The 24,193-nt window shown below is 42.7% G+C and overlaps 2 protein-coding genes across 4 annotated transcripts in view; one reads left to right on the forward strand and one right to left on the reverse strand.

Moving 5' to 3' along the window:
• EIF2AK1 (eukaryotic translation initiation factor 2 alpha kinase 1) overlaps nucleotides 1-24,193 on the reverse strand; it is a 31,856-nt gene that overhangs the window by 5,975 nt on the left and 1,688 nt on the right. The window contains exons 2-12 of one of the 3 annotated variants that reach the window (XM_044915178.1): nucleotides 18,599-18,757; nucleotides 14,998-15,131; nucleotides 13,805-13,842; nucleotides 13,002-13,101; nucleotides 12,186-12,266; nucleotides 11,349-11,448; nucleotides 11,080-11,082; nucleotides 10,716-10,789; nucleotides 9,916-10,230; nucleotides 8,610-8,721; nucleotides 5,017-5,117 (exon numbers count right to left, since the gene is read on the reverse strand). In XM_044915178.1, the coding sequence (XP_044771113.1) occupies nucleotides 5,017-5,117; nucleotides 8,610-8,721; nucleotides 9,916-10,230; nucleotides 10,716-10,789; nucleotides 11,080-11,082; nucleotides 11,349-11,448; nucleotides 12,186-12,266; nucleotides 13,002-13,101; nucleotides 13,805-13,842; nucleotides 14,998-15,131; nucleotides 18,599-18,757 (1,217 nt within the window). Of the gene's footprint in view, nucleotides 1-5,016; nucleotides 5,118-8,609; nucleotides 8,722-9,915; nucleotides 10,238-10,715; nucleotides 10,790-11,079; nucleotides 11,083-11,348; nucleotides 11,449-12,185; nucleotides 12,267-13,001; nucleotides 13,102-13,804; nucleotides 13,843-14,997; nucleotides 15,132-18,598; nucleotides 18,758-24,193 lie in introns of all 3 variants that reach the window. The other 2 variants (XM_021680120.1, XM_044915177.1) reach the window with 2 other exon arrangements.
• Nucleotides 597-4,154, forward strand: ANKRD61 (ankyrin repeat domain 61). Its single transcript, XM_044915179.1, has 3 exons — nucleotides 597-812; nucleotides 1,708-1,805; nucleotides 3,209-4,154. Exons 1-3 carry the CDS (start codon nucleotides 597-599, stop codon nucleotides 4,152-4,154), a joined length of 1,260 nt encoding a protein of 419 aa, XP_044771114.1.

A 24,193-nucleotide genomic window follows, 5' to 3' on the forward strand; every position in this document is an offset into this window, starting at 1 on the left:
ATTTCCACTCAAAACAAAAATATATTTAGGTTAAAAGTTGGGTTTTCTTACTTTAAATGTAATAATTTTAATTTTTTATTTTCATGTATAGATTCCTCTGAAGAGAACACAGAAATAATCTTATGTGTAAGATGCTAATTTGGGTACATTTTTGTGATTGAGTCAAGTCTCAAAAAGTGTGCTTCAAGGGGCGCCTGGGTGGCTCAGTCAGTTAAGCGTCTGCCTTCGGCTCAGGTCATGATCTCAGGGTCCTGGGATCGAGTCCCGCACCGGGCTCCCTGCTGAGCAGGGAGCCTGCTTCTCCCTCTCCCGCTCCCCCGCCCCTCCACTGGGTCGTGTTCTCTCTTTAATAAATAAGTAAAATCTTAAAAAAAAAACAAAACAAAAACTGCCTCTACTTGGCACTGTATGACCTGGGAACAAAGCCTGAAGAAGTTGGCTCTGAGATATAAATGAATCGCGTTCACAGACACGATTCTCAACAGTTCTAGAATGGTTCTAGAACGGAACTGAAGGAATCATAATGAGACTGCAATAGACCAATTCTGTCCCAAGTGGCCCCTGCACTTCCAAGTCCCCACTCTTAAGTTTTGCTCATGGGAAACATAACCAAGAGAGGCAGAAGGGAGCTGGTCGCTGACGGTGCCGAGGCCCTGCAAGAAGGCCCGGCTGCCGCCCTCCACGCCAGACTCTACGAGGCCATCATGAGGGAGGACTGCGCGGCGATCCAGGTGCTCCTGAGAAGCCACCCCGTCAACCAGCCCATGACCATTCTGGCCAACTCCACCAGCTACCGACTACTTCTGAACCAGGTACCCTCCCCTCTGCTCTGTCACTTGTAGGGAAAAGATGCCATGCTTCGGAAGGCCCACCACCTAGCTGCTGTGAGCTCATTAAACCTTCCCCGCGGTCCCCACAGTCCCCACCACCCCCACGGCGGGACACTTCACCTCCAGCACCCTGCACGCCTCCCAACTGCCCCACGTACGCTGATGTGCGGAAAGACAAGAACCCCTTTGGCTGGTGGAACATTAATGTTGTCCTCTCAAATATACCAGTGGTGATTACATCTGTGTGAATAATTATTTTTCCCCTTTTTTGCATATGCTTTTTCATTTTCTAAATTTTTATACAATGATTATTACCTTTAGATTTAATTTTTTTTCCCCAAAAGTCACTGTCTCCTGTACCCCGCCTTCTTCCCTTACCTGGCAGTCACACCGTGAAAAGTCACTACTTATTAGAGATGTATTTTAAGAACCAGAATAAACAGCTCTGCTCATCATGGAACACACGCTGCATTATCTTTGAAACCCTGGAAATTCAGGTTTTACTACTGATACTATGACTTTGGCAAAGTCTTAAAAAACACAAAACCTACTTGTCAGTCACCCTGTGGGTTAATTTAAGGACTAAGTGACTTAGTAGCAATTACCATTACTTTTACACTATGAGCTCTCCACAAGAACCAACTTGCAAAGCTTTACGTAAGTTATTTCTGTTGCATTGGTAAATCTGCATTATATGTAAAACACAGATTTTATATGACTCTCACTGGTTTGGGGTCTTTTAAAACAGTCAAAAAGAAAATTTCAGTGCACATACCAGAAAAATACTGAACTGAGATACTAAGTACACTTATTTCCTCTGACACAGCAGGCTGACACTGCGCATGCCTACTTGTAACGTAGTCTTTCTCCCCCAAAGCAGATGCAGTCCATCATCCCCATTCATCTAGCTGCCGAATACCGCAAGGCACGAAGTTTGCTTTGTTTGTTAGAACACGGTGCCGACCCAGAAGTCAGGTAAGTTAACTCAACAGCGATCAGTTCTCAGTGAGGATATGCATGATTTAGATGTTACTCTCCCCGGTAATGTCTGGACTCACCCATTCTTCAGGGGTTAGGGACTACAAAATACCATGACCATGTCTTGAATGAACCAATTTCTTTACTGACTAGATGAGATACTCGGAAAAACTGGCAGTAATGCAGGAACACAAACCAGTCAGCCCAATTCAAGCATCCTGAGAATTAAGCACTAAGCAATGATACTACAGAAAATGCATGAAGTGTTGGTCACAGCCCTCAGGGAGCTTAAAACCCTCAGTTAGGTATGGAAAATAAGTACATAGAAATAGACAATGGATTTTCTTTTTATTACCCATCACTAGAAAGTATACTTCATGAAAGAGTAGTTACCTCGTTCACCAATATGTCTTCACCACCTAAACCGATGCCTGATACTAAGTGCCAATAAATAGGATCTAATGAATGGAAGAATCACATGGTGTAAAAACAATATGACTTCTTGCCCCCAAAAGTTTAACAGAAAGTAAACCCCCAAATCCTCAGCATGCTCCAGAAGAGCCCCCTGGCCTGTCTGGCTGGAACCCTCACCCACGCACGGCCCTGCCCAGCTCTGCAGACCCTCTCCCAGTCCTCCACGACTGGACATCACCGATGCACACCCCTCCTCCACAGGGGCTCCTCCGTACACCCTCTAGGGTGCTCATACCTCTTAGAACTTTGCCCATGTGCAATACTGATCTAGTTACTTAAATATGTTTCGTGTCTTTCATGCTAGACTGTCGAGCCCTGCAAAAGCAGGGACTCCGTGCTGTTTACCATTTCCCTAGCATGGGGCCTTACACTAAATAAATATACATAAACTGAAAATCATTTTCAAATTTCAGTGGGTCAGATGTTTGTAATAAACCTTCCCTTTTCTCTGCCAAAATAAAGGAATTTTGGAAGCATCCCTGAGAGATTTCAGTAGAGAAGCACATCAGGGCCGGTATAAAAACCCTCATGGCACCTGAGTCCCCCCTCTAAAATGCTGTGATATCCCGAGAAACTAATGCAGATTTTCAGACACTTCTTTGAAGTAGGCGAGGGGAATCACTTTCAATAAACATTGCCTTCTTGGGGCACCTGGGTGGCTCAGTCGTTAAGCGTCTGCCTTCGGCTCGGGTCATGATCCCGGGGTCCTGGGATCGAGCCCCGCATCGGGCTCCCTACTCAGTGGGAAGCCTGCTTCTCCCTCTCCCGCTCCCCCTGCTTGTGTTCCCTCTGTCGCTGTCTCTAAGAAATAAATAAAATCTTTAAAAAAAATAAAAAATAAACATTGCCTTCTTAAGTACTAATTCTTTGCGTAGAACCGTTTCCATTGTGAATATAGTGTAATCTGCGATCAATAACTATTCTAGGGACGCAAGAGGCCTCACCACGCTCCACCTGATGCTCCTGCACTGGCCAATCACTTCTACCACATGGACAAAACCGGGGAACAGAATCCAAAGGATCCTGACAGACATTCAGAGTAACGCTGTGATGTGTCTCCGTATTTTGTGCGAACATGGAGCTCAGGTCAATGCTCGAGTGGACAACAGCAACAAACAGTCACCCCTGCACCTGGCCATAACCTACGGGACCTATCCGGTTCTCTCCATTTTAGCCCAAAATGGTGCCCACGTCAATGCCATTAACGAATCCAGCATGACACCCCTTCACATGGCTGCCGACATACTGAATAAGGAGATGATGGAAACACTGATTGCCTGTGGCGCAAACGTTAACTGCGCCGTTGCCTCCACTGGGAACACGGCCCTTAAGCTGGCGGTGTGCACCGCATCGAGCAAAGCAGGCCGACTGCTGGGGGCAGGGGTGAGCTGCATCCGGTTGCTGCTAATTCACGGAGCCAAAGTAAATGCCCGGGACCACGAAGGTCAAACAGCTATCCACGAGGCATGTTTTGGAGGCAGAGAGGCAATCATCAACCTCCTGCTTGACTCTGAAGCAAATGTTAATGTACTAACAAGCCGCGGGGAGTCTCCGATACACATGTACCTCCAGCGCAGTTCCAACATAAGGGACACGGGGCTTCTCGCCAGACTCCTTTATCACTCTTATCCTCTGAGACTGACCAATAACCAAGGAGTTCTACCTGCAGGAATCATGCTACCAGAATTCCACCTCTTAAGGGAAACCCTAATAAAGTTATCTCAAAAACCCTTATCCCTAGAGGACATCTGTAAAAGAAACATCAGAAATATTTATGGTGAGAAATACAAACAACACTTAAAGCAACTTCTCCCAGTGAAGATCTGGAACTCTCTATACAGTTATTATGACCTAGCTTACCTCTTGAAATAGGACCTCAAAATTTCACCAGCCATAGAATTTCAGTAACTCACACCACATTTTCTGGCTAGACTCGTATCCAGAAAACACTTAACTCATCACCTTGTACATCCGAGATGTACAAACTGGTTCTTAAACTTTTTTCAAAAAATAAAATGATTTGCACATTAACTTTTCGTTCCCAAATATTCTTTTAAAGACATTTTTCACAACGTAATTTCTTTGTTCAAAAAGTAAGCAAATTAAAACTCTTCTGCCAAAGAAGTAAATCTATTTTCTCTCTTTGATAGTCTTTTGTGGATAAAAACTGGAATAATCATAGATTTTTTAAACAGCAGAAAAAAATTTCCCATGTTAAATTTCCTTTAAGTTACGTAATTGTAGAAACAGATTTTACCTCTAAGGCTACAATAACATATGAGGATTTTTGTCAGCATTAAATACATTTAGCCTCATCTATTATATGAGTAACTCGGAGCACACTCACTACCTGAAAAACACTACTATTCCTCCATAGAGAATTTTTGAATGCCCAAAGATCACTGCCTTTAAATTCAATCTAGGGGCGCCTGGGTGGCTCAGTTGGTTAAGCGACTGCCTTCAGCTCAGGTCATGATCCCAGCGTTCTGGGATCGAGTCCCGCATCGGGTTCCTTGCTCAGCAGCAAGCCTGCTGCTCCCCGCTTGTGCTCTCTCTCTCTCTGACAAATAAAGTCTTAAAAAAAAATAAAATAAATTCAATCTAAAGTTCTGGACTCATGGGATGATGATTTATATAAAAATAATGATAACCCCCTAAGTAAATGAAAGAGGATACATAATTTCATTTAACTCAGTGTACCAACACCACGTCCTCCCTGATACAAGGCACTTACCTTCAGATCTCTGTGTACAATTCCCATGTTATGTATGTAAAATACACCTTCCACCAATTCTTGAAAAATTTTTGTTGCAACACTGGCCATGACATAAGGACCTTGAAGGAAAAAAGGAAGTTTTATTTTTCTTTTTACTCATTACATTAACATCTAAATGTTACACAGTTCTAAATACATTAACGTAATTCAGATTTTCAACAAAGTCAACACACCTAAATGGTTTAAAATAAGCAGGAAGGGCTCCTCAGCTTGCAAAGAAACCATCACAAACTTAGTGCCCTAGTGAATGGACTTGGTGTCACGAATTTCACCGAGAGCCCCTGTATTACTTTGTAAACCATTCCCAGGCATAAGATGGCTGGATTAAACTAGGTTTAAATCTCCTTCAACCCCTGACACTCTGGGGTTTAACACTGATAAATCTGGTGTCCTAAGCCTACTGTGGATTAAAGACATTGTTACAAATAATGCAATCAGAAAAAAGATAAACTATGTTAGCTCAAGGAGTGAGCTCCCATTACATGGAAGATTTGGAATGCTGTATTTTCCAAAAATGACTGACAAATGAAAAACGAAGTAATGGGGAAACAAGTAAATGGTTTAATTCATCTATTAACATGATGATATAATGACTGACTTTAGGGGTGGGAAAGTTTTGTAGGAACTAAAACAAATTGCTAAAGCAAAAAACCCTCGTTTTCCAGCTAAGTAAATTTGGTGATATCATAATAAGAACTTAATAGCTCTTGTCTCCTCAGCCACTTTACACCGTAAATACGTAACACAGAAATACGACATGCTCCCTTTCCTCCTGGATGAGCCTACCTTGCTATGCAGCTCACCTAAGCCACACTCTCCTTCTGCAGCACCCAGCATGTAACTCAGGGACCTCAAGTCCCCAGGACTTGAGAAGACAGGAAACTCTGCGTGTCTGTGTGCATAAACACAACGGTCCCACTTACAAGTGCCGCCGCTACCATGCCCCTCACGCTGGAGCGACAGCCTCCTGTCTACAGATGGAGGGCTTTGGGATTCTCACAGCCATTCAGATCAACTCCCTTCCTCTGGTCTGTCTGTAACAGGTTCTCATTTTAACCCACCTAACACATCCAAACAGCAGGCCCCTGTACACGGGCCTGATCAGGTGAGAACAGCTTCCGTTCCCTCAGCAACGCATCCTTTGCATGGAGCGCTTCAATCCTCACACCCTATCAAATGGGATGATCCACATTTCACAGTGGAGGAAACAAGCTGAGAGCAGTTTCCTGACTTGCCCCAAACCTCACCGCGAGTGCTAGAGCCAGGATTCAAACCTGGGTCTACCATGTATGGATTGTTGGGGATGACTGATATAAAACTATACTCGATAGGAAGGTATGCAGCCCATGGGGAACACTACCAAGTTAAACCTTTTTATTTTAAAATACTTTTAAAAGAAAATTATGCATCACGATAGCAGTAACCTCCATATCTTGCCCTTCCTGTTTTCATAGGCTTATTGTCCTGGATGGTGAAGATCAGAGTTACCCCAATCCATCGTGAGGGACTCATTACTTACTTTCCAAATGGAAGTTTAAAGATCAACAACTGCATACAGGACCTTAATAAACCATCTTCTTTTTACAGAGACATCTGCACCTAGCACTATGATGCTCACACGGCAGAGAATACAACTTTACAGGAAACTGAAAATACCCACTCATTACTTGCCACGACTGAACTAAGCAAAGTCTGGCATGTCCTGATTACACAGTAAACCAGAGAAGCAGGGAGCGTCGCGGAGATGCTTGAGTGCTTGAGGGAGGCATTCTGTTTCTGCCTCCCCTGGAAGCTAATCTAAGATTCTGGGTGTTAGATGATGTATATTTTAGACCAAATAAAGGGTTAGAGTGTCAATAGTCGTGAACAGCAAATGATTAATAATTAATATTTAGCTGGGTCTTTACTTAAAATCAGGTCACTTGCATCCCCAGTTTTGATCACTTAATACAGTGATTTTCAACTTTGGCTACACGTTGGTATCAACAAGAGAATTTCCAAAAAAATATCAAAGGCCAAGCCTTATCCCATATCAATCATATAAAAATTGCTGGTGCAGTCCCTGACAACACCCTTTAAAAAAAAAGACTTTACTTGTTGGAACAATCTTAGATCTACAGAGAAACGGAGACCATAATACAGTTCCCACTTACCTGCCACCCAATTTCCCATCATTAACACCCACACTTGTAGGGTACATCTGTCACAGTTACCGTACCAAGACTGATACAAGTCCACAATTTACTCAGACTTCCCCCAGTTTTTATCTAACGTCCTTTCTCTGTTCTAGGGCTCCATCCAGGATACTACATTACATTTAGAGGTCAGGTCTCGTGAGGCTCCTCCAGTCTGTGACAGTTCCTCACTTTTCCTGTTTATAGGACCTTGACAGTTTTGACAAGTACTGGTCAGATATTTCATAGAATGTACCTAGGCTGGGATTTGTCTGACGTTTTCTTACAATTAGACTGGCATTAAGGGTTCTGGGGAGAAAGACCCCAGAGATGCAATGCCCTTCTCATCACATCTTCTCAAGGTCACACTATGAACAGTTTTCACTGCTGATGCTGACCTTGAACACCAGCCACAGTCACCTCAGCCAAAGTCATGGTGGTCGGCTTTCTCCACCTGCTTTTCTTTTTTTTTAAAGATTTTATTTATTTCAGAGAGAGAGAATGAGAGAGAGCACATGAGAGGGGGGAGGGGCAGAGGGAGAAGCAGACTCCCTGCCGAGCAGGGAGCCCGATGCGGGACTCGATCCTGGGACTCCAGGATCATGACCCGAGCCGAAGGCAGTCGCTTAACCAACTGAGCCACCCAGGCGCCCTCCACCTGCTTTTCTCTTACTCTGTCTTATCAACATCTTTTTTAAAGCTCCCCAGGTGATTCTAATATGTGGCACAAGTTGAGAACTAGTATTACAATAATTTTAAAAATTATTAACCTAACAATCTTTCCTGCAGAAGGAAAGGGCTCTGGATCTTGAGACAAACTTTTCACCACCTACCCTTCTATAAGGGTTTCTTTAAAGGTATCTTTTTGCAAGAGTATCACGTTGTCAGGTTTAAAAAATATTTAAATTTCTTCCTAAAAAAAATTCTAGGGCTCAGTTGGTTAAGCGACTGCCTTCGGCTCAGGTCGTGATCCTGGAGTCCCAGGATCGAGTCCCGCGTCGGGCTCCCTGCTCGGCAGGGAGTCCGCTTCTCCCTCTGACCCTCCTCCCTCTCATGCTGTCTCTCATTCTCTCTCTCTCAAATAAATAAATAAATAAATCTTTAAAAAAAAAAAATTCTAAGACCTTTTCTGCCCAAAATCATTAACCTAAATTCTAGCATATTACAGCTTAGGAATCCACAAACTATATCTTTATCTCAGAGAAAATTAACTTCCAAATACCTATATGTTCTTGAAAATGTTGAAATAAGCACAATCGTTTCGAAAAGGTGATTTTTTTCCTGAGTCTAAAGCACCTGCAGGTAGTTCCTACATCGGAAGATCCGCCAGCGTCTCCATTTCCCAGCCCAGTGTTCCAAGATCCACCTATTACTCACATGCAGCTTCGTCCACATACTCCCGGCCCCGCTGGTTTCTCTCGACTATCCAGTCCCACAGCGAGAGCTCGCACAGCTGCATCTGGATGTGCAGCATCAGGTGGTACTGCACCTGGGGGACAACACGGCTGGCTCCCACCTGGGCACAACTTGCTCGCATTATTCATTCAGTCAACAGGTATCACTTGCCTCCGCTAGGCCAAGCAGGGGGCTACATGCTCAGGAAAGAGATGACAGACACACGTCCGCCCAAGAAGCCCAAAGTCTCGTGAAGGAGACAGAGGAAGGAAGGAATGCCTTAAACAGTGTGTGAGAATGCGAGCGAGCAGGGGGAGGCCTGGGCTGCAGGGCAGGACAAGCTCCCGAAGGTGACACTGAGGCCCTGGCGCGGAAACGATTGGGTCTGCTCGCCACATGCAGTTTCTAAAGCTCAGACACAGCGTCAGAGAATGGCTGGGGACCACTCTACTGCTCTCCGAGCACCTCAAAGTAGATGCGCATTTTGGAGGCCTCACTGTGTCCATAAATAACTTGGAAAAGTTAAGCAAAACTTAAGCTCACGACAGCGCATGCGCTTAGGCACTAAGGAAAGTCCCAAATGTAGTGTGGAGAAATGGAATGGTTCTGATGAAAAGTCCCTCAAATTCAACTCCTGTGTATTCAGGTGATTCTGTTCAAAGTTTTGTGTCTCATAAAAAGCACATGCAGGGAGCCACATATTCTCGGGCAACAAGAATTAATTCTGCATGTGCATATACAGAGGGCATATCCGGTTCTGTAATCCCAGAGTGCCAGATTATACAGAGACCCTGTTAGCATTCGAGTCCTTTTTAACACTAAGACTCCACAGCGGGGAGAGCATGTGGCAATCTCACCGGCATATGGGTGTGACCCTCAATGAGAGTGTCCTGAAAACAGACCTGATCTCTCCTCTCCTCAAGTCACGTTCCAAAAGAGAGGTCTTTATGCATAATGTATTTGCATAACATGATAAGAACACACAACAGAAACGGTGTGAACAATGCTTCCAACTCTGGGGGCACAAATGAGAAGAAACAGAAGTGGCCAGAAAAGGATTAGCAGGCGTTAACTAAGCAAAGGATGGAAGACCCAACACAAGGGCCACAGGCCAGGGAGATAGGCCAGGGGGACGTGGCGGGGAGAGGCTGACAAAGACATATGGGGGTGGGGGGCAAGGTGCACAGTCAGCTGGGGTGGAAGGGAGGCCACATCTAGTCATGGGTCCTCCGCACTATAACTATGGGTGAGCATCGAATCATCAGTAGGTTCTGGGAAAGTGAACTACCTCTGTCTGCCCCAACAAACTTAAGTTTTCAGAAGATTCCCCGGTGGATGTGAAATTCTCTTCTAAGTCGGAATGATGCCTAAATGGCAGCTGATGTTCAACAATCGATCTGGAAGGCAAATCAGCCAAACCATTTCCTTGGAGCAAACTGGATGATTCAAATTCACAGGCGGTTCTTGTGATTAAATTGGTGTTGCAGTTCACCAATCTGTTATTCTGATTGTCAATGCCAGATTCTCCTAAAGACTTTTCTTTTTCTGAGGTGAACTCGGCAAAGATAATGGATGAGCTGTTACTTTCATCATTTTTAACATGCTGATTTCTGGAGGGAAAAAAAAACGGTAAAGATAAATATCAATGTAAAAAAAAAAAGATCAAGAGTGACTCAGCTGTCCCTTCACACCTACATAAATCTCACTGGTAAACTCTGGAAGCACATGGCATCAGATCTCTCTAGCAGCAACATTTATTGAAAACACTGGCCGGGGGCGCCTGGGTGGCTCAGATGGTTAAGCAACTGCCTTCGGCTCAGGTCATGATCCTGGAGTCCCAGGATCGAGTCCCGCATCGGGCTCCCTGCTCAGCGAGGAGCCTGCTTCTCCCTCTGACCCTCCCCCCTCTCATGTACTCTCTCTCATTCTCGCTCTCTCAAATAAATAAATAAAATCTTTAAAAAAAAGAAAACACTGGCCGGAACTAGCTGAGAGGAAGAAGCCATTTAACACTTTGTAATGAAAATGAGCAAAAAGACAAAGACAACTCAGTGTAGGTGACAGGTTACATCTAACGTGTCAAACTACACACCAGTCCACATACCTGTCGTCCTCCTTGTCTGACATCACTTCCAGAGATGGCAGCTGAATAGAAATTCTATCTGCAAAACAAAACAAACAAAAACAAAAACCCATTTTCAAGCAGCCTAGCTTTCTAATTTATGGTTGAAAACAGAGCTAAAATAACACCAAATGAGACCACAAGTCTAAAAATGTCAATATTTTCTAGGAAAATACAATACAACAAGCTTATTCAAATGCCTGGCACATTTTAGGAACTATAAAAACAGAGCCGTTCAACTACGCTGCGGGGGTGAGGGGAGAGGCAAACTTTCTGCAGAGGGCCGGGAGTAAGTGTTGTAGGATTTGCAGGCCTCCTAGGACTCTGCACCTGCTCGGTTCAGCTGTTGTAGTGCAAAAGCAGCCACACACAACACACGAATGAATGCGCCTGGGTCCTAACATATGTTACTCATTGACGTGAAATTTGAATATCCTATAACTTTCACAAAGTATTCTTCTTTTGATTCCTTTTAAACTATCTAAACATGTAAGAAAACACTCTCAGCTCTCAGGAGGCAACGAAGCAGGGGCAGGCCGGGTTCGGCCCACGGGTCGCAGTTTGCCAACCGCACAGCCATACCATCTGTAACGGCTTACCTCGTGTTTGGGCCACGTGAACATGCTCTATCCAAGCAGTGTGATAGCCTACGATATTAGGATGCTGAAGGCCTGCTAGCACCTTCACCTCCCGCAGGACCTAAAGAGGAAATGCACTTCGATCTGGCTTTCACTGACAACTTGTTCAATGTGCACGGCATCAACTACTACTTGTTCCAGAGCAAAACAATAAAAACCCAACCGAACAAGGAGTCTAAACTATGTTAAAATAATCAGACTATTTCTGAGAGACACATGGAATTGTTATAGCAACAAAATAACTTACACATATCTAGTGCTTCATACTTTCCATAGCCCATTTATGTTCATTCTCTCATTTCATTCCTCCCAGTAAGTCCAGGCACTCTCTGTGCTGTCCTTCAGCAGCACATATACCACTACTAAGTCCAGTCCTGCGGTCACCACTATGTCAAGGACAGGAGACCCAAGCTGCTTAGAGGGGGGCGCCTGGGTGGCTCAGTCAGTTAAGCGTCCGACTCTTGATTTCAGCTCAGGTCATGATCTCAGGGTTGTGAGATCAAGCCCCGCACTGGGCTCCATGCTGAGCGTGGAGCCTGCTTGGGATTCTCCCTCTCCCTCTGCCTCTGCCTCTGCCCCTCCCCGCCATTTACACTCTCTCTTGCTCTCTCAAAAAAATTTTTTTTAAAATAAAAAATTAAGTCAAATAAAAATTTGCTTTATTTTATGTAACCCACTTTTAGTAAACTCAGCAATCCACAACACCTAGTATTTGCCAAATACACACACATACATAACTCTGTCAAAAGGATCTAAATACCCCATCATTCAAAATAAATACACTTAAAAAAAGCATACCTTCATACAATCTGTTTTAGTTGCACCATTAATCAGGATTTTTTTAATTGCATAATACTGACCATCTAATTTATTCCTGACCTAAAAAGCAGAGGAAAAGAGAAAGTACATTGTGCCATTAAATTCAATTGAATAGGGGCGCCTGGGTGGCTCAGTCGTTAAGTGTCTGCCTTCGGCTCAGGTCATGATCCCAGGGTCCTGGGATCGAGTCCCACATCGGGCTCCCTGCTCGGCAGGAAGTCTGCTTCTCCCTCTCCCACTCCCCCTGCTTGTGTTCCTGCTCTCGCTGTCTCTCTCTCTGTCAAATAAATAAATAAAATCTTTAAAAAAAAAAAAAAATTCAGTTGAATAGAACAAGTTATTCTAACCTGAGTTTAAGATCCAAACTAGCTAAAGAGATAAAATTAAGCGAAAGACAAGTGTCTTTACTATGTTCAGGAAAGTCAACCACAGTCAGCTAGACTAGAAGCTTCCAAACTGCAATGAGACTCCCAACTCCTAGAGACTCTAGGTCTGAAAAATGGAAATGTCAGCAAAGGAACCATGTGAGGCCCAAAATACAAAAGCACAGCTTTCTCCCGTGATACATTTTTAAGTAAATTAATGTGGTTTCCAGAATCTGCCTAAACCACCAACGTGGTTAGGAAAAAGTTAAAACCTGCCCACTTCCCTATAAATGACAAATCTTAGTGAAAAGTAAGCACACATGATTTCTAGGAACTTCCCCTAGAGCACTTTAAATAATAATCATTAGAACAACTTCTCAAAATACATTTACGCAGAGCAGGAGGTCAAAACGGATTTGTGGAAAACAACCTTGTACACTCTTCCGTATCCACCTTTTCCTAAAATGGCAAGTTCTTCAAATTCATTTAGGTAACGTGAAGTCTGTGCTTCAAAGGCTATTTCCCTGGACCTAAAAGTGAAATACAAACAACCAAACAATATTAAAACATATCCAGGTGCCCAGGATATTTCACATTAGCTGTATCACTAACCTGCCAAACCTTACTGATCACTAAATTATGATGCTTTGAAAAGATGAGCCAAAACAAAATTTTTCATTCTCTAGGAAGAAAATGATTTGCTAAGCAAATCAACATGTAATAAAGATAGCAAGGGGACAAAACAGAGTTAGCAAAGGGATCGTTAATCAAGTACATTACCAGTAATTAGTATTCCAATTAGAAATTATAAATGTTTTAAAGCAGGAATCCTAAGGATGACGAACAGGCAACAGCTGATTAGCTGAGCTCAGTAATAAATTTACTTAAATTTCTTAATGAGTTATAGATTTTAAACTAGCATTTCTCACATATAGCCAAAATTCAATGTTGTTCCCCTGACAGAGACTATCAGTGCTCTGAATTAAGGGTGGGGCTTATGGAATCCACACAGAATACTGGGGGTGGGGGGGGGCATAAGGGGAATGAGAAGTAAAGCAAATCTTGGAGCAGTCATTAATTTCTGAGAATAAGCTTTTAATTTTCATAAAGTACCCTAACTATATTATTTTTAACTCCAAAACTAATTTCTGATTAATTCAGAATCAGTTCTTAACCTTAATTTCTTTCAGACGTTTTACTCTTTGCATAATCACAGAAGTATCTGCCACATACCTGATCTTCTGGATATGAGAATTATCCTCACAAGGATCCTAAAATCAGAAAATTACTTTTAAAAGCATTTTAGACAAATTTCATGACATGAAGACTCTAACAAAAGTCAATGTCACATTAATAGTCCCAAATGTTCAAACAATATTTAAAAAAAGAAAAACATTCTGGCTTTTTCAATATCACCTAGGGGTTTACAATTGAAAACATTTCTGTCTTAACCAAAAGATCACTACTCTAAAAAAGCTATATTCTTGCCATCCACTGATAAGGCTAAGAACTTACCAAGGGGCTCTACCAGCAAATAATTCTGACTTCACCTTCAAAACAGATGCAGAAATGGACCACTTCTCACATTTCCACTGCTACCACCCAGCTCCTATCACCTCTTGCCTGTTTGAGCACCTGTCCCCCTGCTTCTGCCTTTGCCTCCCTCCATCTAGTCTCAACACCACAGCTGCGGTGGTCCATTAAAATGTAAGTCAGATCAAGTCACTCCTGGGCTCAAAATTCTATAAAGCTTCTTACTTTACTCTGAGTAAAAAACCAAAGACATTAAAATGGTCTCAAGATCCTCCTCCATCTGTCCATCTTACTGCCCTCCGCTGCCCTCCTTGCCCTACCTTTCCCATACTGTCCCCTTGCTTACTCTACTCCAGCCACATGGCTGCCAGTCAGCTTCCCAAACACACCAAGCACATTGCCACCTTGGGAATGACTGATCCTCTGCCCGGAAGGCTCTTTCCTCCAGATAGGTGCATGTCTCATATTCTCAACTGCAGCTACTAACTTCAGTAACTGGCCACCTTGTATATAACCCACACATTTTCTAAGCCCCTTCACTGCTTTATATTTCTCCTTAACACTCTTGAACACTTACCACCATGTAACACCCCCTTTATTTTTATGTATTTTTATTATGTTTCTATTGCTGACTGCCCCCTCATCAGAACGTAAGCTCAAAAAAAAAAAAAACTCCAATGAGGTCAGGTGTTTTTGTCTTTTGTCTGTTTTGTTTGCTGCTTGAATCCCAGCTCCTACAAACCTAACACATGGTAGTCATTTGATAAATACTTATTGAATAAATAAATTAAGGTTAACATTTTTATAAACCTGTACTATAACCAGGACCTTAAAATACAGTTCTGAAATTAAAATGTTTTTGTCATACACGAAGTCTGTATTTTAGTGCTTACCTGACGAACTCTCTCTTTAGCAGACCTCATTAAATGAGAAATAGCTCTGTTGTGGTGTAGCCTCAACGAGCTAAACTCATCACTACAGGTGAAAGAAGACAGCAGCCCCATTTTGATAAAGGTCTGGCAAAGCACTAGAAGAAGAATATGGACAACTATTATCAGAAAGGCCATCAATAAAATGGCAATTTTAAAGAGACTACAGAGTAATAATAGCTTCTATTAAAAAAAAAACAAAAAACCTCGGGGCACCTGGTGGCTCAGTCAGTTAAGCGTCTGCCTTCAGCTCAGGTCATGATCCCAGGGTCCTGGGATCGAGCCCCTAGTCTGCTCCCGGCTCAGCAGGGAGTCTGCTTCTCCATCTCCCTCTGCCTCCGCCCCTCCCCCCACTTGTGCTCACTCTCTCAAATAAAATCTTAAAAAAAAAACTCTATAAAAAAAAAGTTACGTTTATACACATTACAATGTGGAGATTAACCCTCTACTAGAGGAGCAATCGGTACTTTCGTTGTTCAGGAGCTCATCTAGAATTACCTACTTGATACTGAGCAGTCATTTGTTTACCATGCCTGGTCAGCTGGTAAAGCACGAAGCTCTGTTTTTAAAAAGGCAAGAAAAAATGTAAACTTTAGTACTAGTCTCCTGACCTTCAAATACATCACCTTTTGCTGACAGGCAGCGAAGTAAAAACAAAGGCAACAGTGAAAACATGATTAGAACTGACTACAAAAGTGAATTACTGTTTTCGATGGTGGACTGATTATCTCTAACCAACAAATAGCACATACGAGACGTGCATAGACCAAACACTAGGGGAAAGTTCAGTCTGACGTCACAACACCAGGCTCCTCAGAAAAAGAAGTTTCTACAGAAGTGCTTGGCTTTTACTTATTCAAGGAATACAGAAACCACAGGGAATATTCTTTTTTTTTTTTTAAAGCACTAGGCCAGAGGTCTTAGGTGACCCTCCATTCAAAGCCTGGTGCATTCTAGTCTTGCCAGCCAAGTTGTGTAGGGGACTACAGTAGCTGGTCAGCTCTGACTTGTTAGCACCACACAATTACCTCCTCGTGGGTTTAGCACTTTGACCCTCCCCCTCCAGAGAGCTCTGTGGGCTCCTGAGGAGGAGCAGAGACATGACGTCGCACCTGATACTACAGTGATCCATCATATTTTAGTATATGTGCTGCCGAAGCGAGCACTACAGTGATCCATCATAAACGCACAAGGTCTTGGTAGCCTTACAGTGGAGTAAGCTCAGGCCGTGCACAAGAGCCAGAGGGAATCCGAGAATATTCTTTGTATATGGGTAACTTCATTAGATTATGAACTAATTGAGGGGTGCCTGGGTGGCTCAGTCGTTAAGCGTCTGCCTTCGGCTCAGGTCATGATCCCAGGGTCCTGGGATCGAGCCCCGCATCGGGCTCCCTGCTCGGCAGGGAGTCTGCTTCTCCCTCTCCCACTCTCCCTGCTTGTGTTCCCTCTCTCGCTGTGTCTCTCTGTCAAATAAATAAATAAAATCTTAAAAAAAAAAAAAAAGATTATGAACTAATTGAATAACATCAAAAATATTTTAAATATACTTTAAAAGTTTAGTCACCTAAAAAGGAATTCAAAAATACTTTAAAATCAACAAGATTCAGATTTGCTTTAATTAGGAGCAAGATTACTACATAAATATCATTATAATCTGCTTGTCTATACAATGAGCTGAAGACAATAATGCCCAGCTACCAATGCTCTGGAACCCACAGAACACCCACTTCTGTACAACCACCTCCCCACCACTTATTCAGAAAAATAAATATATACTTGTATATTTCCATGTCCCATCAAGTTCATCAAAATGACAATCTACCTTTAACTAAAAATATTACATTCTAAGTTCACATGTAGGTATCTCTAAATTTGAGGATTCCTAACACTAAACAAGACTTGGGAAGACTTTTTTGGTAGAAAAGATCCTTAGAATCTGTGGTTGGACCTATTAAAGAGGCCACAGTGCTCTCAAGGAGCTGGAACAGAAACATCACCATCTGTAATCCTGCTCACGTCTATGCTCAAGTTTCTCATACACGTAAACTATGGCAGGAATAAAAATAAACATTTCAACCACTGTGGTATAATAAGAAATGTATTTGGTCTTGTCTCCTAAAACTCACATAGCTCCTAAAATTCTTGTGATTTCCCAAGCGCTGGGGATGCTAGGAGCATCTTTTGTTCTAATATTTGGTCTTTGACCTCAGTTCCTGACATAAGAGCTTCTAAGACCCTTGGAATCTCCAGTGATAAGAGTCTTTTGTATGCTAATGAGATGACTGGGGGTCCCCTAGGTAGCTTCAAATGGGGGCTGGTCACCAGAAAGACCAAGCCATGATTAAAAGTTTGGAACTTTCAGCTCCACCTCCTCTCTCCATTCTCCAGGGAGAGAAGAGCTGGAGATGGAGTTAATCACTGATCATGCCACCATGATGAAGCCTCCATAAATATCCCTCCATTACAAGATTCAGAGAGCTTCTGGGTAAGCATATCCACACACCAGGAGTGGGGCATCCCAACTCCATGGAAACAGAAGCTCTTGTACTCTGGTCCTCACCCTATGTGCCTCTCCATCTGGCTGTTCACCTGTATCAGTTATCATACCCTCTCTTATATAATAAACCAGGAACCATAAATGTCTGAGTACTGTGAGCCATTATAGCAAATTATTAAACCTGAGTGGCAAGGGTGGACACTTGACAGTGAACAATTTACAGCCAGGTCGAACGCAAGTATGGGTAACCTGAGGACACTGGGGACCCACACTTGCAACTGGCATCTGAAATGAAGGCAGTCTGTGGGACTGAGCCCTCAACCTGTGGGATCTGACACTAACTCCAGGCAGACGGTGTCAGGATTGAACTGAATTGTAAGACAACCAGCTGGTGTCCGAGAACTGGTCAGTACGGGAGGGGAAAAGCACACATTTGGTGTCATTAGTATTCAGTGTGTAGAGGAAAAGTTTCCTATTCTACAACAAGGAACACAGCTGGTCCAGCGCTTTGGTCAAGAACTAGCTCAAAGGGGCACCTGGGTGGCTCAGTCGTTAAGTGTCTGCCTTCGGCTCAGGTCATGATCCCAGGGTCCTGGGATCAAGCCCCGCATCGGGCTCCCTGTTCAGCGGGAAGCTTGCTTCTCCCTCTCCCACTCCCCCTGCTTGCGTTCCCTCTCTCGCTGTGTCTCTCTGTGTCAAATAAATAAATAAAATCTTAAAAAAAAAAAAAAAAAGAACTAGCTCAGAATGAGTACCTATGATGTTTACCTGCTCATGGAACAAACCATGACATACCTTCAAAAATTACATGAATCATCATGTTATAGAGACAAAAGAACTATCTTTTACTTATTTAAATACACCCAATTTTATAGTCATTAATCTTTTGGGGTCTCTGGTAATTACAGTCATAAGAATTACCCAAAAGAAAATATAAAATGCATTCAAGAAATACAAACTATTAATACTTATTTCAAATGTTTATATACCAGCTGCTTCTCATACCCACAACATCAAACAACATTGTATTTTTACAAGGTTTACTTAGCAAGATTTATTCTTACTAACATTTAAACACCTGTCTTGAACGGAGAGGGTTTGGTTCGTGCACATGACTCAAGTGCTCCAGCAAAGAGACAAGCAAGAGTTGGTTTGCAACTGCAAAAGGGAAAGTCGGCTGCTGCAGGGGTCCTTTTAATACCTGGAGTTCTGCTGGGACATCGGATTCTAAAAATTAAAAGAGGAAAAAATGTGAATAAATGGGAAACACGTCTCATAATGACAAAACAGCATCTTCTAATTAATGAAACACAAACTACTGACATTTAAGGAAATAAAACACAAAAGAGTAGTTAAGCCGAGCAGGGTTAATCTAGACAGACTTTCCAGAATTGAGTGTCGTGTTGAATTCTGGAAGTTGCAAGACTAGCGGAAGGACGCCATCAGGGGGGAGGGGGAGGGCTGTGGGAGTAATGGTGTGTGCAAAGGTAGAAATAAATGAGTAAATAAACATCCAAGCGAACGAGAGGGCACAGGATGGCTTCCTTCGCGAGGACAGCCCAGGCACCAGCATAAAGAAGGAAGTCTGGCGGCGGGAAGAGGGCGAGGGAGGAAGCATGGGAACCACCTGGGGCACGGGCCCGTGTGAGTTGCCAACTGTTCCATGTGCAGAGCCTCCAATCCTCACCAAACAGTGGAAGGAAGTGCCGCCGCTCTCGCTTTACAGATGAGGACACTGACCTCACACAGCGGTTTAGGAACTTGTAAGCAGACAGATCGGCACGATGCCCAAGCCCATCCTCCTTCCACCACAAGACCAAGCAGATGGATGAGTTGGCACTTCCAGCTGAAGGTTGTAAGTTCTCGCTTACTGTTTATTTCATGTGTTACTGAGTCGACCACAAACAGTAAGAAGGAAAACTGAGGAAACTGTGCTGGAAACATCTAACAGGTAGACAGGAAGAGGCAGATGAGAGGACAACAAGAGCCTTGTAAAGGAGATAAAGGGCAGAAACATGGAGGAAAGAACAGGTCCCAGAGATACGGAGAAAGAAACGGACTGGCCAATTATACAACACCAGGAGAGGGAGGATGGAAGTGTGAGTGAGAGTGAAAACTCTAAGAGGGCTGTTAGGGAAAAGATGAGACACTGCAAACTCTCAAGAGCTGTGGACCCGTTGTATTGGAAATGCCCTGCAGAAACAGGGACCATATATCCTACACCTGCTAAAAATCCTTCCCATTTCAAATATTCTATCCCACCCTCCTCTATAATCTATAGAGGACCCGGAAAAGTCAAAGTTTCCAAGTTCAGACCTCATCACCAATTTCCTCTCTGATTTATAAGGTGACCAAAAAAACACCTGCAAATATGCAGACATGCTATTCATTTTAAATGAAAAATTACTGAGTATGGGGGCGGGGAAAGAATGAAAAATGTGCCCACGTAATAACTTCTATATGTAAAGACATCTTAAAGTTAAAACATGAATCACAAATTCAGATATAGTACACAGATCTGCACTACACGAAAAAGAAATGGCAGTAAAATTTATATAGAGCCCTTACAATAAAATGAAGCACAATTAAAACTCAAATAGGTTTAACATAACTAGTAACTAATGACATACATATTAAAATGATACCAGAATTTGCCATCAGATTGGTAACCACTTCAAGCCTGGAATACATGGTATTATTATGGGCACATAAAGGAGACATTTTCAATCACGGGGGGTAAAAGTGTTGCAACCTTCAATAAATATATCATAGAATTCAAAATGTGCAAACCTTTGACTCAGCACTTCTGGTTTTTGAAAATATTTACAAAGCACAACAAATACATGTCTATAAGACGTTCAGCATAACACTGTTTAGACTACTGAAAAGTTGCTAAATTATACACATATAAGAGATTATGCAGCTATTGGAAATGATGGTGTATAAAAAGATAATCGTGGGGGTGTCTGGGTGGCTCAGTCAGTTAGGCGTCTGCCTTCGGCTCAGGTCATGATCTTGGGGTCCTGGGACTGAGCCCCATGTCTGGCTCCCTGCTCAGCCCAGAGCCTGCTTCTCCCTCTCCCTCTGCCTGCCACGCCTCCTGCTTGTGCACGCTCTCTCTGGCAAATAAATAAAATCTTTTTAATTAATTAATTAAAAAGATAATTATGAATAGTCCATTATCAAGTCAAAGAAGCAAGCTATAAAGTAATACTGGGGCGCCTGGGTGGCTCAGTTGGTTAAGCGACTGCCTTCGGCTCAGGTCATGATCCTGGAGTCCCAGGATCGAGTCCCGCATCGGGCTCCCTGCTCAGCAGGGAGTCTGCTTCTCCCTCTGACCCTCCCCCCGCCCATGTGCTCGCTCTCTCTCTCTCTCTCTCTCAAATAAATAAATAAAATCTTTAAAAAAAAAAAAGTGTCTGCCTTCAGCTCAGGTCATGATTCCAAGATCCTGGGATCAAGTCCCGCATCTGGCTCCCTGCTCAGCAGGAAGCCTGCTTCTCCCTCTCCCACTCCCCTTGCTCCCTTGCTTGTGTTCCCTCTCTCACTCTCTCTCTCTCTGTCAAATAAATGAATAAAAAAATAAATTAAAAAATTTAAAAAACAGTAATACTAATGAAGGTGAGGCTAGTTTCATACAAACCATCACCACCTCTCTAGTCATCACTTTACCAAAATGTATCAAAACTTTTTTGGGGGGGGAGGGGGGAGACACCTGGGTGGCTCATTTGGCTAAGCGTCTGCCTTCTGCTCAGGTCATGATCCCAGGATGCTGGGATAGAGTCCCGCATGGGGTTCCTTGCTCAGCAGGGAAGCCTGCTTCTCCCTCTGCCTGCCACGCCCCCCTGCTTGTGCTCGCACTCTCTCTCTCTCTGACAAATAAAATCTTAAAAAAAAAAACAAAAAACTTTTTTTTTAATGTATTTCTTTAACCCAACAAATCCTACTTCTGTAGACGTAGTCTGAGGAAATAACCAGATATCAACAAAGACTTGGATACAGGTGTCAAACCCATTACTATTTCTAATGATAAAAGAGAAACTTACTTTCCAACAACAGGGCAAAAACTAAAATGATAATACAAAATGTGATAGTCTTTTTTTTTTTTAAAGGTTTTATTTATTTATTTGAGAGAAAGAGAATGAGAGAGAGCACATGAGAGGGGGGAGGGTCAGAGGGAGAAGCACACTCCCTGCCGAGCAGGGAGCCCAATGCGGGACTCGATCCAGGGACTCCAGGATCATGACCTGAGCCGAAGGCAGTCGCTTAACCAACTGAGCCACCCAGGCGCCCCAAAATGTGATAGTCTTAATGTTTTTGAAGGCTAATTTAACACAAGAAAATGGTAATATAACATCACATTTAAAAAGCAGAACATAGGGGTGCCTGGGTGGCTCAGTCGGTTAAGCGGCTGCCTTCGGCTCAGGTCATGATCCCAAGGTCCTGGGATCGAGCCCCGCATCGGGCTCCCCGCTCAGTGGGAAGCCTGCTTCTCCCTCTCCCACTCCCCCTACTTGTGTTCCCTCTCTCACTGTCTCTCTCTCTGTCAGATAAATAAATAAAATCTTAAAAAAAAAAAAAAAGCAGAACATAAAAGATTTATCATACTACTATGCTCACAATTTTAAAATATATTTACTTCACAGCTATATAAATGTATAGACAATACAAAGAACAACACAGACAAAATCTCTGCCCCCTCTGTTTCCAACTATACATCAAAAGAATTTGTAAAAGAAATGAAACTGGTGAACATGCTGTTTTTCAATCTGCCTGTTTGATCCTTAATATCTACGCATCTACCTGGCTTACAGCAGCTCTCATTAATATTTGCAAATGAATACACCAAACTGTTAGCAGTGAGTTCTCTGAGATGTGAGTACAGGTGACTTTCCCCTTTTTTCTTTATTTCCTGAAATTTTTCCAAATGATTTCTCTAAATTTTTATCTTATTTGGACAAACTCAGAAATCTTTAATCCATTTATGGTATCTTTGACAAAGAGTTTTAAATGCAAAACTCAGCAAATAAATTTTCACTGGCTACGCCAAAATGTAAACAGTAATCTCTGGGTAATGAGATTGTGATTTTTAAATTTCCTTCTTCAGGCTTTTCTATAATTTCAACATACTTTGTAATGTGAACAAAAATTTTTTAATACACTGAACTGTCAACAGTGATGAGATTAGGGTTTGGAGGGTTTTCTGCTTCTCTATGCTCATATTTTCCTATGTTCTACAATGAGGAAATTCTACCTTTTTTTTTTTTAAGATTTTATTTATTTATTTGACAGAGAGAGGGGACAGCAAGAGAGGGAACACTAGCAGGGGGACAGGAGCGGGAGAGGGAGAAGCAGGCCTCCCCCGCAGAGCAGGGAGCCCGATGTAGGGCTCGATCCCAGGACCCTGGGATCATGACCTGAGCCTAAAGCAAACACCCAACAACTAGGCCACCCAGGCACCCCATCCTACCTTTTTTTTTTTTTTAAAGATTTTATTTATTTGTCATAGAGAGAGAGCAAGAGAGCGAGCACAAGCAGGGAGAACAGCAGGCAGAAGCAGAAGCAGGCTCTCTGCTGAGCAGGGAGCCCAACACAGGGCTGGATCCCAGGATCCTGGGATCATGACCTGAGCCGAAGGCAGACGCTTAACCAACTGAGCCACCCAGGCATCCCTGGAAATCCTACTTTTTAATAAGAAAAAAAAAAAAGGAATGATCAGAGTCAAAGGAACCAACTAAGCCAAGAAAATGGCAACTTCAAAAAAGAGCAGTGGACCAATACTCAAAACACAGGAAGGAGTAAAACCGTAAGGAAATGAAAGCTAAAGCTGAGTGCTTCCCGTTCGGTCCTGATCAAGTAGAAGAGGAAGAGTAAAGAGGCTAATAGGAAAGACGAGGTCAGACCCTGTTATAAAAGAAGAAGAAATGAGATGAGATCCTAGGTGAATTAGAGTTCTAGACTTCTGCCAACTAGGAGGGGAGTAGACAAACAGGAAAGGGATCACCTACTTCAGGCTCCTCAGGAAAGTATGATCTGAATAAATGGTCCATTATTAAATGAGGGAGGAACTTGGAGGTTTAATCTGAGGTAAAAATTCTGAAAAACTTGTCAGATGAAAGAAATAAAAACCAATGAGTCTGGAAATGGGCTTACTGTTGCTCTCCTGTTGCATGCTATTCCACAGGGGGGGGATAAATACAGGAACTTTGGTCAAAGTTGGTCCCTACATAACAGACTGAAGAACACAGGTTTTAGAGTTACATCTAGGTTTTGAATTTTCTGACTCTACCATAAACTGGCAGAGTGACCTCCTCACATCATACCAATGACCTTCGAGAAATCATGTAACTGCTCTGTTTCTACGTCTACTAAAAATGAAACTACATTTTTTCATATACCTTACTTTTCACATAAAAAGATAAATTATGTCTGGATATTCTAGGCCTCTTTGGAAGAAAAGCCAACATGTAAACACAACAGTATTATTAGTAACCTAGCAGAAGGAAATTTTTCAAAGTTTATCTAAGAGCACTGCCTTCAAGAATAATCTTTCCTTTGCAGAAAACCTTATCACAATGTGACAGCAAAGACAGACCTGTGTATTTACAGCTGAGGCTTTTCCTTTGACATAACACTTCCTGTATTATTGAGCTGCCATATTAC

Source organism: Neomonachus schauinslandi, chromosome 5, assembly GCF_002201575.2.
Source record: "Neomonachus schauinslandi chromosome 5, ASM220157v2, whole genome shotgun sequence".
In the NCBI taxonomy this organism is placed as follows: domain Eukaryota; kingdom Metazoa; phylum Chordata; class Mammalia; order Carnivora; family Phocidae; genus Neomonachus; species Neomonachus schauinslandi.

What these genes read in the sequence shown, in the direction of transcription:
- ANKRD61 (XM_044915179.1), top strand. Translation starts at nt 597, where the DNA reads ATGGGAAACATAACCAAGAGAGGCAGAAGGGAGCTGGTCGCTGACGGT. An exon ending in ACCGACTACTTCTGAACCAG is followed by an intron (nt 813 to 1,707) that starts GTACCCTCCCCT and finishes TCTCCCCCAAAG; the next exon opens with CAGATGCAGTCCATCATCCC. An exon ending in GGTGCCGACCCAGAAGTCAG is followed by an intron (nt 1,806 to 3,208) that starts GTAAGTTAACTC and finishes TAACTATTCTAG; the next exon opens with GGACGCAAGAGGCCTCACCA.